At 38.6% G+C, this 20,516-nt stretch overlaps 2 protein-coding genes across 2 annotated transcripts; both read left to right on the top strand.

The window, feature by feature from the left end:
• The first annotated feature begins 4,909 nt into the window (after positions 1–4,909).
• LOC116187172 (homeobox-leucine zipper protein HOX11-like) lies at positions 4,910–7,181 on the top strand. Its single transcript, XM_031515781.1, has 4 exons — positions 4,910–5,244; positions 5,471–5,703; positions 6,132–6,211; positions 6,525–7,181. The coding sequence occupies exons 1-4, from the start codon at positions 4,956–4,958 to the stop codon at positions 6,823–6,825; spliced, it is 903 nt and encodes a 300-aa protein (XP_031371641.1). The 5' UTR covers positions 4,910–4,955; the 3' UTR covers positions 6,826–7,181.
• A 9,978-nt stretch (positions 7,182–17,159) lies between these two features.
• Positions 17,160–20,226, top strand: LOC116189569. Its single transcript, XM_031519285.1, has 2 exons — positions 17,160–18,217; positions 19,017–20,226. The coding sequence occupies exons 1-2, from the start codon at positions 17,250–17,252 to the stop codon at positions 19,117–19,119; spliced, it is 1,071 nt and encodes a 356-aa protein (XP_031375145.1). The 5' UTR covers positions 17,160–17,249; the 3' UTR covers positions 19,120–20,226.
• Positions 20,227–20,516: the final 290 nt, after the last annotated feature.

Raw genomic sequence — 20,516 nt, 5'->3', positions numbered from 1 at the left:
AGGAGAAGATTGAAGGAAGGGGGCATGAGCTCGAGGATGATATCTGTTGGAGGTGATGGTGACATGTGGAAGAGGATGGGGAAAGAAAGAGATGCAGCTTTTGAAAAAAAAGGTAAAGAGAAAGGGATGGAGATCGGATGAGCAATTGAGGTGGGAGGAAGGGTGAGATGGGATGGAGAGAAAGGGAAGGCATGAGGCGATCATATTTCAAGAGTTGTGTGGGAACTTTCCCTCTCAACCTTTGATTTTTTTTAAAATACAATGGCCGACGTTTATGAAAGGTCGGCTTTAATAGTTTTAGTCGACGTTTCAAGAAATGTTGGCCCAAATAGCCTTAGGTTGACACTTTAAGTGTCAACCCTTGTTGATCTCAAGTGACCATATGTTGTCTTTTAAGGAGACAACATGTTGCATCATCTACTATGATACACGAATAATAGTGGCAACAAATTACGTAAGATGACGACATATTGGCCAAGACCATTATATCACACTATTATATCTTATAAATTTAACATCAACTTATTTTTCTTGAGGTTCTCATTGAAGTTTAAGTTTATTAACATAACACTAACTAATGTTTGTTGGATTTGTGCTACTTAGAAGTAATAAGTTCGATTGATTTCAGTCGCTTTTATAAACCTATAGTTATGTATTTCTATTCTTTTATAAGTAAACAAAAGTTCATGCATTAATAAGCAACTTAGAGTTCGAAGTACAAGGATAACCTCAATACATGCAGAGGGCATCAAAATTTGACATGAAACCAAAGTGTCCCAAGTCGTGAGTATGAAGATTATCTTTTCTTGAAATCAAAAGAACAATTCAAATTAAAAAAAATAAGAAAGAAAACGAGAAATATCCTAAACGAGAGACCTAACTTCCCAAGGAGACTTTAATTTTGGGGGTTGATGGTTACTTCGACAAACAACAAAGTATTGCTCTCAATCCAAATTGTCACCGGCCCTTATCAAAGGCTATGGCGACTACAATGAAAACTGCCTGAGCTATGTAAAATGTGATCATGCTTCTAGGGGGTGTTTTTATTTTCGATTTTTTGGAAATTTATACCATGAAAATTCAAAAGTATTGTATGATCCAAATGCAACCAATCACCTTAGTATGTTTTAACTTTGGGTGTGATCTAGCAAAGTTTGGGAGAAATAAGTCTTTTACAACTCAAATTCCATCATTGACAATTGAATTTCAATTAACTTCATACATTTTAAATTCATGTGAATTAATTATCTTCTTTCATGTAATTAAACATGAAAGAACATCAAGATGTTGAGTTATGTCTTGAATCATCTCGGTTAGAGAAGACATGTACCAAGTTTTCATTGTAATATAAATTTATAATATTCAAACTCTCTAATTTATGATTTTTTTAATAAAATCAATGCAAAGCACGGGTTTGACTATCGAATATTTTCATAAGGAGATAACATGTTCCCCTTTCAATTATTAGCCACGAATACTAGCGATAACAGATTATATAATAAGGTGACAATGTGTTTCTTCTTACACTTTTGCACTTTGACAATATCTAGTGGCGAAATTATAATTTATTGACAGACTTTAACAATATCAATGACAAAGGGCGACGTCTGAAATGTTGGGAAAAGTTCTACAAGCGTCGGAGTAGGCTAAACAAAAGGCAATTTTTTTTTTTGCGTAAGCTAAACTTAAAAATGTTGGCATATGATTAACAAAAGCCGATGTTTTCCAAAATGTCGGTTAAAATGTGGTCAATGCCAACGTTTTTCAAAACGTCGGGATAGAACATTTTCAACTAATTTTTCCCTATATTCACGATCACGTTGGGAGAACAATGTCCGCAAAAACCAATTTTTCTGTAGTGAGTCATTTGCTTTCTGTTCTCCTATTCCATTATTAGATTCATGAATCCCTGTTACATCTACAATAAGAAAAATATCTTGATCCTGGTATAATTTAATTGTGCCTTACAATAAATCATATCATGCATAAGGATAGATATTATATAACATAGTCTGTCTAATAAAATTTACGAAAGAAGGTTCAAGACTTGGCAGCATAATCATCAACCAAATTAATAATTTAATGAAAAATCATAATTGCCAGAAACAAAAATCATTGAAAGTGGTCTTTGCATGGCCATGAATGAAGGCGTGATGTGTTAATCAATTTTACTACAACTTATACGATCAATGGGACAGCGCCGAATAATAATATAAATATTCTAAAAAAAAAGTTAGACATTCATAAGATATGTGCACAGTTCATGATAGAAAATGCGATATTTAACGGATATTGGACCTGTAATAACTATTGTTCCGTATAAAGTTACATTATCGAAAATCTATTTAAAAAAAAGAGTTACATTATCGAAAGAGATACCGGTTAAAGTACGGACATGTATATTTGATTAAATCAGAAAATATCAATGGTATTTTGAAAACAAAAGAGTTATTAAACCGAAGCATTAACAGAGGATATGAAGGGTTCATCCTCTTAATATGCAATTTGAAAATTATAGCAATTAAAGTAAAAAAATATCTTTATTTATTTTTTGTTACATGAAAAAGAGTTTAGTATATATATGAAATCATGGGGAGCTTATGTGGCATTTTTACAGTCACTTAATTTAAATGACAAAGCTCATTTGGGTATGTTATGATTTTAGGGCAATTAGAGTGTCGCAAATTATTTTGGACTATCAGCGCATATTAAACATGAATTAAATTATGCCTTTTCTGATGAGTATGAATTAAATTATGCTACCCAACACTGACAAATAGTCAAGGCAAATGATCAATTGGGCCACTAAGCGAGTGATTCGATTTGGCTGGGTGTAAAACGGGTGATACAATTCGATTCAGTTTATAAATTGATTAACTAAATTAAATAATCTTCAATATAAGCTGGTAATCAGAACTTAAGATTTACACCAAATTTTGGAAAAAAAAAAATAAATAAAAGAAAGAAGTTCATGGCATCCAAAATGGCCCTTTTGTGGAGCTCAACAGAAGAATGATATGCATTAATTTGTCTGGTGACTGTCAATGAGATAACTCGTTAAATAACAAATTACTTATATATATATATATATATATATATCCAATAGGATAATGTACTATATATATTTGGTAATGCAAAACAAGTCACGTGATCCGAAATACTTGACTTCTTTTTTAGTTAAATAAGTTGTTATTTGATATATATATATATATATATATATATATATATATATATTGAGATGTACATATAATACCTCAATTAATTAGATTTCTAGATAATAGAGTTCACAACAAAAAAAAATGACCAGGCACCTACTAATATATACTTATCTCATGAATATATATTGAGAAAGAGAGTGTTAGTACAATGACACGTTTTCATTAGTTTTAGATTCGATTCCCGTGATATAATTACTCGTGCTGGCCCCTTTACTAAATATTAGAGTTTCTATTTCATTATATTATAATCACAAATCTTTATCTTAATCCCAAAAAAAGAAAAAAATCAGATGAACATAGTGGTTCTTCAACATCGTTACGAGAGAAACGACTAATTTCTAGATTAGAAGTACTAACAATAGTTATTCTTCCTATATAATGTTAATCTTTATAATTTTTTAAAGAAATTATGGGTACTTGAAGTTTTCTATATAAAAAATCATATAACTTTTTATTATATTAGGCTTATAGGCATTCCTTGTAATAAAAAAGAAAAAAAAAAGAATCATATAAGTATGGAAACACGAGTCCATTATTGGTGTGCATTCATTTCATTTATTTATTGAGTATCATATTTAGAAATTTATAATCTTGAAATACAGTGTTAGTCTTATATTTTATTAATTCACTCCGCATTCAAGGATCGTCATACTCAAACATATCTATAATTACAAATATCTTTGATATAAAATTTAAAGTTTCAAATATAAGTTTCTTCATAGATGTTAGTTTTTAACATTATATATTATCTTGGTAAATTTTTAATATTTTTCATTACTCTAATGGCTCATCATAACTTACTTTTGATTAAACAAAATATTGTATTTAACAATTAATATTTCATTATTTCAAATTATATTATCTTTTATGATTTGGATAATAATATTTACCTTTTTTATTTTTCAAAGTTTCACTTAGAACACATCTATTACGCTCGCAAGTCATTTTACTATATGTAATGAGATAGAGTATATTAATAATAATAGTAATAATAATAATATTATTATTATTATTAGTATTATTATTATTATTACTATTACTACTTAAAATACTTGTTGTAAATAATAATAATTATTATTATAATAATTATAATAATTATTATTATTATTATTACTTAAAATACTTGTATTTTGATCACATTTCCACTCAACTTTTATGCCATTGAGTCCATTTTCAAGAAAAAAATTTGAACTAATAAGTTATGCTATTTAAATAATGTATTATAGACTCGTCACTCTGTGCAGGTCTTTTTATCATACTGAATAATATATATGCTCTAATTATAAGTGTCATAAATATATTAAACAATTCTCAACAATGTTCATGCAAAGCGTGGTCATAGTCTAATTAACTTGAACCACAATCTAAATAGATTAGTTTTTTTTTTGGGTAGGTAAATAGATTAGTTAAGTCACATATAGTTCTACACACACACATATATATGTGATGTAGAAAATATGTGATTAGGGTTTATTACTGTGGATGGAGATATATGTCAAAAGGATTTCCGGTTGTCAAACCCCCCACCCAAGGGTGATTAGTGGGTCAAAATGCATTTCCAAAAAAGAAATGAAAACAAGAAAATTAAAAGAAAAGACGAAGAAATAAAACAAGTTTGACTGCTGTTTGGTCCTTCAAATTATTATATATTATCACCATATCATATATGTATATATTTATATAGAAGCTTTTGTACCAAATTCAACCGCACAAACTTTCTCACTTTCATATTCTCTCATGGAGCTTGGGTTGAGGTTAGGAGAGGCTTCATCAAAACCCTCTGATTCAACCAACAAGATCATAGAACTCTTCAAGGGCCGGTCATCGAATTCGTGTCCAAGCGATGGCGGAGAAGACACAGAAGAAGAAGGTGATGATGATCATCGTCACAATAGACTAGAAATGATCTCTTTGAATTCGGCGATGGCTCAGGATGAAGAGGACAATGATCTTAAACCAAGTGGCTCCATGGATCCACCCGTCCAGCTTGATCTTCTCCCTCACACCCCCGTCGTCCCTCACAAGGGTAAGTATATTATACCAAGCGGATATACTCCGGGCATCGTATTGACAATCGGAACCATCATATCTACTCTTTTAGCTAAGAATTGATAGTGTTTTGCTCCGATACCATTTGAAATTCTAAAGGACTGCTTTCGGGGTTTCTCCGACAGTCTGCGATCGTTTTTCTGATTTCCACGATTGATGATTATTATCTGACTTTTACCCCTTGATTTAATTTTAAATCACAGGTGGGAGTTCCGGGGCCGGTTCTTCGAGCGGGTCGTCCCTAAACAGTGGAGGTTCGTCATTCCAAATGGACCTGGGGATCAATAATCGCCACGAGAAGAAAACATCGTCCTCAAGAGCAAGCGATAACGAAGGTGATCAGAGCGGGAGCAGCAGGACGAAGAAGCTCCGGCTGTCTAAGGAACAATCGGCTTTTCTTGAAGAGAGTTTTAAGGAGCACCATACTCTTAATCCGGTCGGTAAACATTAAGTTATATATCTAAAAAATTTCATCTTAATATTGTTATAGAAATATGCTTTTTGGCCAAATTTACTAAGATAAATATATATATATATATATATATATATATATATATAGTTATTTGTGCGTGTGTATATGTCTTAGGGGACATTGCTTCGATTTTTTCAGCAAACTTTCTTCACACCTTGTTTTTCAATCATAAATTATATAATTTAGAAATCAATAATTAAAATTTCAAATTATGGAAAGTACGATTTTTCTTTTTATTTTTTATTTCAACTTGAAAATGATAAAATATGATATAGAAATTAAGTATTAATTTTTGAGCTGTTAATTTGCAGCTGCACATTTGTCTCTAATATATTAATATAAGGTCCGAAATGTTAATTTACTTGGGTTCTTGCTAATTATAATTGATGCAGAAACAAAAGCTTGCACTTGCTAAGCAGCTAAATCTCCGTCCTCGGCAAGTCGAAGTTTGGTTTCAAAATAGAAGAGCAAGGTACGCAAATAGTTATTTAGTTCGGCTTAGGAAGAAATATATTCACGGTTAATTAGTGAAACTTAAATCAAAATTCACAAAAAGAAATGCATGATTGCTCTTTTCATTTCCATTAATCATTTCCAAAGTGGCGCATAATTATGTCCTCCCACATACATATCAAAGGTCACTCTTGCCACTGAGTAAAATCTGGTAATCATAGTAACATCATCATGGACTTATGCATATAGCATGGCTTTGGATTCGATATGTATTTATGAACGGTAACTCTTAATCGTTAATTCAAACGCGTATAATGCACAAAATTTTATAGGACGAAGTTGAAGCAAACAGAGGTGGATTGCGAGTACTTGAAGAAGTGCTGTGAGACGCTCACGGAGGAGAACAGGAGGCTGCATAAGGAACTTCAGGAGCTGAGGGCCCTGAAATCGACCAGCAGCCCCTTCTACATGCAACTGCCCGCCACCACCCTCACTATGTGCCCATCTTGTGAGCGTGTCTCCTCCGCCTCAGCTGCTGCCTCTTCCGTGGCTGCCACCTCTAAGGCCATTGAGCCACCTCCCTTCAGTAAAGCCGCCACTGGACTATTCTTCCTCGACAAACCTACCCAGTAACGTTGCTAATATTATATCATCACAGTTTTGCAAACTCATCATACAGATCCGTGGAAATTTATTTCGATGTGATGATTGATGATGATTTGAAGGCGAGACGCGTGCTCATTCTTTGCATAGGCGTGTCTCGACTAGCTAAACAGCATTTATTTTCGTAGAACATGGTTTTGATCGATGCGTTTGAATCTATGATGATGATGATGATGATGATGATAAGCCAATGTACATAGACTAAGGCTATATTCGAGCGTGCATATTGTTTTTCCGTTTTTTTTTTTTAATATAGGCCTTTCTTCACTTTTTTGTACTAATTTTAATCATGCATTTTTTGAATTAATTTTCCATGCTTATCAATACGTGTGTGTGTAGGTCTTAGTTTGTTATATATATATATATATATATGAAATTAAGGACGGACTTTATATATATATATATATTTATATTTATATATGTTGATACATCGAAAGATCGAAATTTACTATTTCTGATCGGCTTCTGAATCCACCTTTCCGTGTTGGCCGATTGAGTCAAAGATTGGAAAAAGTGGATAAGAAAGTTGAAAGATAAATGAGAACAAAACAAAAGGATATCAACATCCGAGGGAGGAAAAGTACAATGAAAGATATCATGCTTTTATTGGTGCAACGTACGCACGATTAATTGGTTGATCAATTTACGGGAAATCTTTCTATTTCATGATTAATGTTGCGATAATTGATAGTCGTAGATGAATCGTCATATAAATTCTTTGACTATCCTAACTCGTTATACAATATCAGAAAACACCAATCACATATTACAACACACAAATGATGATATTGTGTTAATCCATTGGGTAATATATTATATTTTTTTACCAATCGCGGATTTAGTTCAAGTGACTCGATACTTATTCCTTCAATGAGATCATAGGTTCGAGTCTTCTAAACAAGAAAATCTGCGATCGGAGGAGGTTTACCTCTTAATATGTTGATCATACTTCAACGCCTGAATTAGTCAAAATCCTTTCAGCTTTTATATACGATGTGATACACCGAAGAAATATATCATAACTTTTTGCTAATTGTAGAGATCTTCGTGGCAAGGACATTATTCTACTTCTATCTTTATTTTTCCTTACATTTTATCTTTTGGTTGAAAATGCAACGAGTCGAGGAAAAATCAAAACACACCAAAAATCGACGTCTTGGGAACCTTTTCAATGATTCATTCAAACCATATTGATTAGAGGCGTGGGGTTCCCGTGGAAGAAAAAAAAGTCTAATCTTTTATCATCAGTTGAATTCATGGGAAGACGATAATTATTAAGGAGGGGAGTGGGGAGACAAAAGGAGGTTCAATTCATCAGCATGTCCCATAAAGATGGGTGTCCCCTTAGAAGAAAACCCTAATTATGGGTCACACGAGGAAAGTACCCTTCCAAATTATTCCTAGGACTTTTGTCTATCCGGTGACTGATATATTTCAATTTTTTTATCCAATTAAATGTAATTTCGTATAATTTCTCTTTTTATCTAAATAAAAAACAAATAAACCCGAAAATTTTCCCCTCTTTTAAAAACAAAATTCACTTCAATAGCATACTAATATTGTTAATGAATAAATAAATAGATCACATTGTATCTAATTAGAATATCTTTTTAAATTATATAGTCGTGACATCTTAAATATTTTGAAATGACATGTAGTTTGGCATGATTTAAGCAATGTAGTGCCCATGTACTTGTTACCTTTTGTTTTCCACTCAATTAAGATTACCATTGAGGTATCAAAAGATGATGTAGCGTAGTGATGCACGCCCTCGTCTGTTGACTTAGAAATTGCAAATTTGGTAATTAATAAGACTGTTCGTGCCCCTTAATTAGTTATTTATTATTTTTCTTTTATTATGAGCCTTCTTTTAACAAACAAAATTACAATTAAGGTTCAGTTTCTATTAAAATTGGTAAAAGAATATTGAAAATGTTTTTTTTTTAAATATTTCTTCACTTTCTATTACGTTTAGTACTTTTGATATAAAAGCCGAGTATAATCAACTTCAGTGAGGCCTATGAATTATGATACTGAATTCACTGAATCGAATTATTTATCTGATTAGCAAATGATGTACAATATATTCGACCTCTTTTCATTTTGTCTTTACCAGCTTGATATATATATCGACATTATTTGACTAGATCTTTTAGAAAATGGGTGCGTAACTTATAAAAGAAGGCATACTCTCGTTCAAAAAACTATACAACTTCTATATACAAAGAAGAAAACATTTACCTCGGTCTCTTGCAAAACTTCTATATCCACTTTTATGCTTATCATAGTAACGTAAACCTTTAAACTTTTCCTTTTAATTTCTTTTTGAAAGAATTACTTTTGCTAGCGGGTCCTATAACACACCAATAAATGTCTTCTCTTACATCAACGGGTTATATAGGAAACATGGAAAAAGTGAAGAGGTAAATTGAAAACGAGAAACCAATCCAATCTTAGGATATTATTAATGATAAATTTATATGTGTGTATAAATATATAATGTCGACCAACCGTGGGACCAATGTCAAAATCCTTATTGGGAAATTTATAAGGGGAAAGAAAAGCAGGTGGACAATCATCAAAAAGGAAAGTTCAACTGCCATATTTATATGTCATTCAATGATGTGTGCTGTGCTATTGTCTAACTCACTGATTGCCTAAGCACTTTCGAAAAGCAAAAACAAAACAAAAATGCAAATGATATATGTAGAAGATAATTTTGACGCGTTATTATTTAAATTTAAGATACAATTAGAATTTTTTTTCCTTTCTGATTACAAAATAGACCTATAACTTAATAAAAAAAAGAAGAGAAAAGGTATTTAAAGGAACAAAAAAAATAAAGGTTTAAAAATGTAAGTGGGACATGAAATTTTTTGATTTTACGAGGATATATGTCGCTATATTGCCATCTTTTTTTGGATTAGAAAATTTTCGATATGTTATAGGCCTCTCTCGCCATGACACTTGCTCAGTGGGTTGTGGTCGGTTTGTCTAGGTCTTATTCACCCTCATCACATGTTCTCACACTACGAATGGATGAGTTCCCCTTGAAAAAGCCATATGACTCGATCAAATAATTGTATTTGAATTGACTGAGGCTACATGGATACGTGTACAACCATACAATTTTTGCATGGCAGCAACATATATAAAATTTGAATAATTGCTTTCTTCAAAGGAAATATATTGTTGGGTATCCCTCCAATTTGGAGGAAGTTGGGCTCAAATTGTATTGGGCTTTTATCGGGCTTTAATAGGCCCAAGAACCCATTTTTGTTAGGGTTAATATTTCAGCAAACTAGCTGAGGAATAAATAGCAGCAGAACAGCTGCAGATCAGTGTAGGTGCGGCAGCAGCAGACAGAAGCAGCAGATCAGCAGAAGCAGCAACAAAAGAACAGAGCAAAATCGGATAAACAGGGGCAGCGCGCAGCTGGAGATCAAACCTCGATCGGGACATCAAACGAACTCCGATTGGGACGAAATTTTGACAGCAGCTTCACAACACGTGGGGCTAACTTCTGAACGGTCAGAATTTCTATTCGAGCTCTGTAGGTGCTGTTTCAGCTGATTTTGTGAACCACCCGGTGTGGGTGACGAATTTAGTATTTGGGTGATCCAAGAGAGTGTTTCTCTTGAGTTTGGTGATCCAAGGGTTTACCCTTGATGAAAGACATTGTATAACCTTCATTCATAGTGGATCGTTGATTCGGAGTTGGTCCCGTGGTTTTTCCCCACATCGGGGTTTTCCACGTAAAATTATTGGTGTTCTTTTACTTTACTGCTAGTTGGTTGATTTGATTAGTTCCTATCTCGATTACACTAGAAGGGGAGGAAGATTAATCGCTGCGTTATTGTTTGGTTGAGTACATCCCTTCCCAACAAGTGGTATCAGAGCCTCGGGTTAGAGAAGTTTGAGTTTTTCGGTGTTTTCGAGATGGAGGAATCTACAGGATCTATGTTCAAGTTGAATGCAACCAACTACTCTATATGGAAGTCTCGGATGGAGGATCTTCTATTTTGCAGGGATTTGTACGATCCCATTGAAGGGGATTCCGCGAAACCCAAAGATAAGGATGACAAGGCTTAGGAACGCACAAATCGGAAGACTATTGGTTTGATTCGGCAGTGGATAGACAATAGTATTTATCATCATGTTGCTCAGGAGACAAATGCAAAAGCTTTGTGGGATAAATTGACAAATCTCTATGCGAGGAAGACACCGCAAAATAAGGCATTCCTCGTGAAGAAGCTGGTTCATCTTCGTTTTCAGGATGGAGGTGATATGGCTGCGCACATGAGTAATTTCCAGGATATTATTAACCAGTTGACGAACCTGGAGATAATATTACCCGATGAGTTGCAGGCTTGTCTACTTTTAGGGACTCTACCGGATAATTGGGACACACTCGTGGTTGCATTAAGCAATTCTGCGCCAAACGGGAAGCTATCGTTGGCCACGGTGACAGACAGTTTATTTAATGAGGAGACTAGAAGGAAAGGCTCGGGGATTTCCATTCAGTCTGAAGCTTTGGTTACTGAACAACGGGGGAGAAGTCAAAGCAGAAATTTCTCTTCCAAGCATAGTAACTCACGTGGCAAATCGAGGGGTAGATCAAAGTCGAAGACGAGGAAAGTGGTCACTTGCTATCACTGTGGAAAGGAGGGACACTACAAAAGGGAGTGTAGAGCTCTGAAGAAAAATCAGAATGGCAACGGTGAGAACAAGAAAGAAGAAGGCACTACAGCAGTGGCATCTGATGGAGAGACCTACATCATTTGTGATGAAGCCTATGTGAATTTCACATGTCAGGACTCTACCTGGGTTGCAGATACAGGTGCCTCGTTTCATGTCACTCCTCATCGGGATTTCTTCTCATCTTACACTACCGGGGACTATGGTTATGTGAGAATGGGAAATGGACAGTCATGCAAGATTGTCGGTACTGGTGATGTCTGTCTAGAGACCGAGCTTGGCTGCAAGTTGCTTCTGAAGAAGGTGAGGCATGTTCCAGAAATTCGCCTTAACCTAATCTCGACGGGTCAGCTTGATGATGAAGGCTATAGTAACGAATTTAGTAATGGGAGATGGAAGCTCTCCAAGGGTTCGTTGATTGTGGCACGGGGTCAGAAGACCGACACTCTCTACAGGCTGCGTGCCAAACACAATTCCGGTCAGGTTAATGTTGCTGAGGATTATCCTATCGAGCTATGGCATAGGAGACTTGGGCATATCAGCGATAAAGGTATTCAAATTCTTGCTAGAAAGCAGTCTTTGCCCGTTAAAGGTATGCACTTGAGCACTTGTGATCACTGTTTAGCTGGTAAGCAGAGGAGAGTTTCTTTTGTTAGAAGTCGTCCCTCTAGATGCGATCATATACTTGACCTTGTGCATACTGATGTTTGTTTCATGTCGGATAGATCTCTTGGTGGTGCTCTCTATTTTGTGACCTTTATAGATGATCACACCAGGAAGGTTTGGGCTTACCCTATGAGAACTAAAGATCAGGTGACTGAGATTTTCAAGAACTTCCATGTAGCAGTGGAAAGAGAAACGGGCATGAAACTGAAATGTGTCAGAGCTGATAATGGTGGTGAGTATAGGGGTCCTTTCGAGAACTATTGCAGGACTCACGGTATCAAACTTGAGAAGACGGTACCGAAGACACCACAGCAGAACGGGCTTGCAGAGAGAATGAACCGCACAATTGTTGAGAGAGTTCGTTGTATGCTTTCTCAGGCGAAACTGTCTAAGCCTTTCTGGGGCGAGGCAATGAGGTCAGCGGTTGATCTTATTAATCTTACACCTTCAGTTGCACTTGATGGAGATGTACCCCAGCAGGTGTGGACCGGCAAGAAAGTATCATACAAGCATCTCAGAGTCTTCGGGTGCAGGGCATCTGTTCACATTCCTCGAGATGAAAGATCAAAACTTGATGCCAAGGCAAAACAGTGCATCTTCTTGGGTTATGCACATGAAGAGTTCGGGTACAGGCTTTGGGACCCTGATAGCAAGAAGATCATCAGGAGCAGGGATGTTGTCTTCTTTGAGGACCAGACAATCGAGGATTTGCAAAAGTTAGAGAAGGCCAAAGTAGGCAATCCTCACGAGATCTCTATTCCTGTACCGGTTGATGTAGAGCATCCAGTGGAAGAGGTACCTGGTGAGTATGAAGAAACCACGACTGGGGGTGAGATTCCTCAGGTAGATGATGATGTGACTACGGATGATACAGGCTCGCGGTTACAGTTAGAGCCTGCAGATCTACCTAGACAATCTGATAGAATAAGACGACCATCTACAAGATATCCGCCTCATGAGTATGTGCTACTGACTGACGGGGGAGAACCTGAGTGCTATGATGAAGCTGTGGCACATGAGCACAAGGAGCACTGGTTGAAGGCGATGAATGAGGAGATGAACTCCTTGTCTGAAAATCACACGTATGACCTAGTGAAGCTACCGCAAGGTAAGAGAGCATTGAAGAACAAATGGGTCTACAGGTTGAAGACAGAGAACTCGCGACCTCGATACAAAGCTCGGCTGGTAGTGAAAGGTTTCAACCAGAAGAAAGGAGTTGACTTCGAGGAGATCTTCTCGCCCGTTGTCAAGATGTCATCGATCCGAGTTGTTCTCGCACTGGCAGCTAGTCTGAACTTGGAGATCGAGCAGCTCGATGTAAAAACAGCTTTCCTGCATGGTGACTTGGAGGAAGAAATATATATGGAGCAGCCTGAAGGATTCCGAGTTAAAGGTAAGGAGCATTTGGTGTGCAGGCTGAGAAAGAGCTTGTATGGGCTTAAGCAAGCACCTCGGCAGTGGTACAAAAAGTTTGACTCTTTCATGTTGAGCCATGGCTACACACGGACAACTTCAGATCATTGTGTGTTCGTGAAACAATTCTCGGATGGTGATTTTATCATTTTACTGTTATATGTGGATGATATGTTGCTTGTCGGTCATGATATGAGCAAGATTGCAGAGTTGAAGAAAGAGCTCAGCAAGTCCTTTGCCATGAAGGATTTGGGACCGGCAAAGCAGATCCTTGGGATGCATATTTCTCGTGACAGATCAAGTGGAAAACTTTGGCTTTCTCAAGAGAAGTACATCGAGAAGATTTTGGATCGGTTCAACATGGGTAATGCTAAACTAGTTTCATCACCACTTGCTTCTCATTTCAAACTTAGCTCGAAGCAATGTCCTACAAGTGAGAAGGAGAAAGAAGAGATGAAGAAAGTTCCTTACTCATCAGCTGTAGGAAGTTTGATGTATGCCATGGTCTGTACAAGACCAGATATCGCTCATTCTGTTGGTGTGGTTAGTCGTTTTCTCTCCAATCCGGGGAAAGAGCATTGGAATGCAGTTAAGTGGATTCTAAGGTATCTCAGAGGAACATCCAAGGTGTGTTTACACTTTGGCACTGGTAAGCCGGAGTTAGTGGGCTATACGGATGCGGATATGGCAGGAGATATTGATTCCCGGAAATCCACTTCGGGATACTTGATGACTTTTGCAGGGGGAGCTATCTCATGGCAGTCAAGGCTTCAAAAGTGCATCGCTTTGTCTACAACGGAAGCCGAATACATTGCGGTGACCGAAGGTTGCAAGGAGATGTTGTGGTTGCAAAAGTTTTTGCAGGAGTTGAGCTTGAAGCAAGAAAGGTATGTTCTACACTGTGATAGTCAAAGCGCAATTCATCTTTGCAAGAATCCCACTTTCCATTCGAGGTCGAAGCATATCGATATCAAGCTTCATTGGATTAGAGATGTGTTGGAGTCCAAGCTGGTGAAGCTAGACAAAGTGCACACCGATGAGAATGGAGCTGATATGATGACAAAACCTCTCGCTAGGGAGAAACTTCATGTTTGCCGAAGTATAGACGGAATGCTTGAAGCCTCCAAATAGTCGGGAGGGGGAGTTTGTTGGGTATCCCTCCAATTTGGAGGAAGTTGGGCTCAAATTGTATTGGGCTTTTATCGGGCTTTAATAGGCCCAAGAACCCATTTTTGTTAGGGTTAATATTTCAGCAAACTAGCTGAGGAATAAATAGCAGCAGAACAGCTGCAGATCAGTGTAGGTGCGGCAGCAGCAGACAGAAGCAGCAGATCAGCAGAAGCAGCAACAAAAGAACAGAGCAAAATCGGATAAACAGGGGCAGCGCGCAGCTGGAGATCAAACCTCGATCGGGACATCAAACGAACTCCGATTGGGACGAAATTTTGACAGCAGCTTCACAACACGTGGGGCTAACTTCTGAACGGTCAGAATTTCTATTCGAGCTCTGTAGGTGCTGTTTCAGCTGATTTTGTGAACCACCCGGTGTGGGTGACGAATTTAGTATTTGGGTGATCCAAGAGAGTGTTTCTCTTGAGTTTGGTGATCCAAGGGTTTACCCTTGATGAAAGACATTGTATAACCTTCATTCATAGTGGATCGTTGATTCGGAGTTGGTCTCGTGGTTTTTCCCCACATCGGGATTTTCCACGTAAAATTATTGGTGTTCTTTTACTTTACTGCTAGTTGGTTGATTTGATTAGTTCCTATCTCGATTACACTAGAAGGGGAGGAAGATTAATCGCTGCGTTATTGTTTGGTTGAGTACATCCCTTCCCAACATATATATACGTATATATATATATATGTGAGTATTGTTGTAGTCGTGAAACCATGGGTATTCTCATCTTAATAATTGAGGCTAATTTTATCTGGGATTCTACTTGACTCTAATTACGAAGTATTTCTAATGGAATTTTGAACTTATACAGTTAAAGCTTGCCACTTAAAGCACAATTTACCGTTGTTCCGTATCATTGCCAGTATATGGGTGTTGCTAATTGTGCCGACCATTTTGGCTCAGTTCTACAAGACAGAACAACATCTCCATAATTTTTCATAAAATGATGGGATACATGTAACCATGAGAGAGCCGGAGAGTCGGAGGAATATGTAATTTCCTACATATAGATAGAGAAAAAAAAAGGAAATAATGAAAAGGGGGGAAAAAAAGATATTCAATTTCTTATTTATAAAGAAATAATGAAAATAGAAAAAAAGGGATCTCAACTGCCTTCGTTGTTATACCAATAAGAGGGGTCAATATATCTTTTCGTCCAGATGACTTTGTGCTTACTTTTCACAATTCAAACTTCAAAGATTTGTCTATTGACCCGTTGTTGATGGTCTTCTGATGCTGTTTGGTGGTGAGATTGCCTAGGTAGGAGACCCCTTTCGTGATTAAACCGGGCCCACTTTCATACTATCCTCAGGACTTACGAACGCATAAAGTTTATTGAACCCTCTTCGATTACGGTGAATGTAATAAATAGATAGAGCCAATTACTATGTAAAGAAAAAAAGAAAAAGTTACGTGAGTCATGAATTACCTTTTAATAAAGTTTAAATTTAATATGAACTATATTTTGTTTTGTACATTATTATTCGACATTAGAAGAACATAGGATAAGAATTCTTAGCATTCGTTCATGATACGTGGACCTATCCTTTGTGTGTGTGTGTGTGTTTTTTTTTTGGTTGACTCCTTGATTCATGTGAATTTAGCTCATCTCTCCTTCCTTTTTTTTTAGTTTTGCTCTAAAGGTAATTCCTCTCCCTCCTTTTTCTTTTATTTATTCAAATTTTCTCACTTTTGGATGAATAAAAAACTAGCTTTTCACACGCAATGGTGGAACTTTATGTTGCAAGGCTTATGTCATGACTTGTATCAAGTTTTGGTTTTTTTGAAGAATATCAAGCTTAGGTTGATCATATGACCATTAAGTGTTCAGGCCCAACAAAGTCGGGCCAGCCTTGGATTGGCCCAGCCTCAAAATTAATGTAAAGAATTTATTTTCCTACATAAAGCTTAAAAAATGAAAAAAAAATTATTCTATCTTTATCATGAAAATAAAAATACAAATAAAAAGAAAGATCTCTTTGTTTTTTTTTTTGGGTTAAATAGGAGTCTGAGCCGGGAATAAATTAAACTAAGCAAATGCGAGGGCATAAACTGCAACAAGGTCTCCTAACAACAATTGAAGTAAGTCATTAGGAACTGAATTGAAAACATGGACACCTAAAAGAAAAGAAATCAACCGTCTTGCAATCCAATATAATTCCCTTCACAGGGAGAAACCGAGAGCTCATAAGTCTTAATTTATTGCCTGAGACTAATTCCTCTTTAAGGGGTCAGGTAAGATTGGGGCCCAATTGAAGTGAAGAATTATCTTCAGTGGAGAAAAACCAAAATAAATAAATTCCCAATTCAGCCCTTCCACTCCATTATGTTACACTTGTGCCCCAATCTTATCTTCTCCTCAGTTCATCTTTGAATTGACAGGCACGACATCGAGAGGAGTGAGGACTCTGAGTCTGTTCATCATCTGAAAGCCGTCATGGCACTGGTCTCTCGTCTACCTCCCACCAAATTCTTCCTCCATGACAATGCTCGGATCCCCATTTTCTCTTCGTCTCCGAATCGAACCCCGAACTACTTCTCCCGGAGCAAATCCGTCCTTAATGTTCCTCCGACCACTATTATTTCATGCGCTCTCCAGCAGGGACCAGCAAGCTCCGCCTCATCCTCCCCAGGACAAGGAGCATCAGAGGAGGAGGAGCTTCGGGTTGTAACGGCGATTCAGACGAGCTACAATGATATTGTTATCATCGAAACACGGGAATACCGGGCCCTGCTCCTCGACTCGACCCAGAACGTCCACAGCATTTTTAACAACGGGCCAGACAAGTGGACGGGGTCTTACTGGGACGAGTTCGCAGCCCTGCCCGCGATCATCCCGCGCGATGGTCCCGTTGCAATCCTCGGGCTGGGGGGTGGGACGGCAGCTCACCTGATGCTTGACGCCTGGCCCGGGCTGGACCTCGAGGGGTGGGAGATCGACGAGGTCCTTATCCACAAGGCGAGGGACTACCTCGGCCTGTCGGCCCTCGAACGGCCCGCGGGGCGCCTTGAGGTGAAGATCGGGGATGCGCTGTCTCCGTCCCCCGAGGCATCGAGGAGGTATGCGGGGATCGTGGTGGACCTGTTTGGTGGCGGGAGGGTGCTGCCGCTGCTGGAGGAGGAGGAGACGTGGGCGGAGCTGAAGGGGAGGCTGATGCCGGGCGGGCGGATTATGGTGAACTGCGGTGGAATTGATATTGTCCGGCTGAGCTGGGCTCCAGCATGGGAGCTGAACCCGACGATAAGGGCAATGCGAGCGGTGTTTGGAGGCGGCAGCGTGGCGGAGCTGTGCTGGAAGAAGGCGGAGGGCTACAACTATATGGCGCTCACAGGGCCACTCCCTGATTTAGATGAGTGGGCGAGTTTGGTCCCCAGCCAGTTGAGGGACAATGTGAGGCAGTGGAGGTTAGTTGGCGCTTGATTTTGACATTAAAATCATTTATTAACGATTCAGTTATCTTTAATTATCTCGATTCAATCGGGGTCTGGGGCTTCGCCGCCGGCCAGTTAAAAGGCTAGTCGTCTTGTATTGACGACATAAACATCTAGGAAAGATACCCATGTTCGTCTAGCTTAATAAAGTGTAAGTAGAAATATGCTAACACAGCGTGACGACGAACATTGTCGAGCTCATCGGCCAGGCGCAGGCCAGCCCATCTATCTTTTGGTTGTTTCCCGAATAAGATATAATATTCTGAATATCTCTCACATAGGATAATATCCCGTATCCATAAATTTCTATATGGAATATTTACCTAAAATGACTCATGATTTATTCGTTTTATCAAATTTATCCTATGTTTTTTTTTATCAAATCTATCTCATGGTTTACTTTTTGCATCAAATCTAACACAACGTTATCTTTTCCGTCGACATCTAACGGCCGTGCTGACTTGGCGCCTACGTGGCAAGTGTGGCCCATTATCTCTCCACATGACACGTCAGTACGGCCGTTAGATATGGACGGAAAAGATAATGCCGGGATAGATTTGATGTAAAAAGTAAACTATGAGATAGATTTGACAAAAAAAAATATATGATAGATTTGACAAAACGGACAAATTATGAGTCATTTTAGATAAAAATTCCTTTTTATAATTACGAGGTACATATCTACTCACGCACACATTGTGCTTCATAAGCTCGCTTGGAGATTGAGGGACGGAGAGAAAAATCTGAACACAGCCAAGTATCCCCTTTGCAGGTGTACTTGGAGGTGGTTCGTGGAAATATCATCATCATCAACAAACTGCACGTGGATTGCTTGTGATGGAAGGGACTTTAGTAACCGTAAAAAGTTCATCTAAATTTAGAATTCGTTTATTATATCTTCTTCTCTTTGCGTCTTTCCACTGACAGCCGTAATGCAGCGGCTGCTCTCTAGCCTCGCCACCAAATTCTTCCTCCGTGATGAAAATGACCAGTTCCCTATTTTCTATTCATCTTCAAATTCACCCACGAACTATTTCTTCTGGAGCAAATCCATCCTTATTGTTCCTCCGACGATTTCATGCACCCTCCAGCAAGGACCATCATCCTCCGAGGAGTTTCGGGTTGTCACGGCGGTTCAAACGGTCTAAAACGACCTCATCATCATCGAAACACGAGAATACTAGGCCCTGCTGCTCGACTTGGACCTGTGCGCCCACAGCATCCTTAATAAGGGGCCCGACAAGTGGACGGGCTCTATCTGGGATGAGTTCGCGACCCTGCCCGCCCTCATCCCAGGCGGTGGGCCCGTTGCAATCTTCGGGCTGGGTGTGGGGACAGCTGCCCGCCTGATGCTCGACGCCTGGCCCGGGTTAGACCTCGAGGGATGGAGATTGATGAGGTCGTTATCGACAAGGCTAGGGAGTACTTCGGGCTTTCGGCCCTTGAGCGCCCCAAAGGGCGCCTCGTGGTAAAGACTGGAGACGCGCTGCTCCCATCCCCCGAGGCATCGGGGAGGTATGCGGGGATCGTGTTGGACATGTTCTGCCGAGGGGTGATGCTGCCGCTGCTGGAGGAGGAGAGGACGTGGGTGGAGCTGAACAGGGGGATGAGCTGGAAGAAGGCGGGACAGAACTATTTGGCGCTCACAGGGCCGCTCCCTGAGTTAGATGAATGGGCGGGTTTGGTCCCCAGTCAGTTGAGTGAAATGATTTACTAATGATTCAATTATCTCTAATTATTTCGACCAGTCGGGGTGGGGCTTCGTCGGCGGGCCGGCCAGTGACGAGGCTATTCAGGAGTTCGTTTTCTATATATGCAAACACCTAGGAAAGATGCACATGCTCGTCGAGCATATTAGGTCAGTACATATACATTTATACTTCGTGACGGCCGTACGTTGTTGAGCTCTAACTAGGCCCACAGAGATGCCGATGTAAACTCAATGTTTTTATCAAGTTCAAGTTCCCGGGTGCTTGAGTCGTGACATGATCTATAGCATTGGATGATCGGAATCGTCTCGGAGGGACAACGGTTTTTCCCGATGACTTTGAGGTTCGAATCCAGGCACTTGTAAAATGGGCCGCAGCCCATGCACGGAGAGAATCCCATGTTTGGATTTCTCCTGTTCAGCCCAAATAACAGAAGTTCAACAAGCTGGCCAAAACTCTCTTATATCGCGATTAAACGTTAGGAGAACTTTATCCTTTAGTAGGCTGAAGCGGCTCGATTGGATTAGTCGAGAGCTCATTAGACTTCCGGATACAATGGTGCA

Source organism: Punica granatum, chromosome 8 (assembly GCF_007655135.1).
Source record: "Punica granatum isolate Tunisia-2019 chromosome 8, ASM765513v2, whole genome shotgun sequence".
Lineage (NCBI taxonomy): Eukaryota > Viridiplantae > Streptophyta > Magnoliopsida > Myrtales > Lythraceae > Punica > Punica granatum.
The sequence above is the reverse complement of the archived record's forward strand: the minus strand, read 5'-3'. Positions and strand labels throughout refer to the sequence as shown.

Coding starts and splice junctions, on each gene's coding strand:
- LOC116189569 (XM_031519285.1), top strand. CDS start 17,250: ATGGCACTGGTCTCTCGTCTACCTCCCACCAAATTCTTCCTCCATGAC. Junction 18,218..19,016: donor GACAATGTGAGGCAGTGGAG/GTTAGTTGGCGC, acceptor TCCCCTTTGCAG/GTGTACTTGGAGGTGGTTCG.
- LOC116187172 (XM_031515781.1), top strand. CDS start 4,956: ATGGAGCTTGGGTTGAGGTTAGGAGAGGCTTCATCAAAACCCTCTGAT. Junction 5,704..6,131: donor AGCACCATACTCTTAATCCG/GTCGGTAAACAT, acceptor TAATTGATGCAG/AAACAAAAGCTTGCACTTGC. Junction 6,212..6,524: donor TTTCAAAATAGAAGAGCAAG/GTACGCAAATAG, acceptor AAAATTTTATAG/GACGAAGTTGAAGCAAACAG.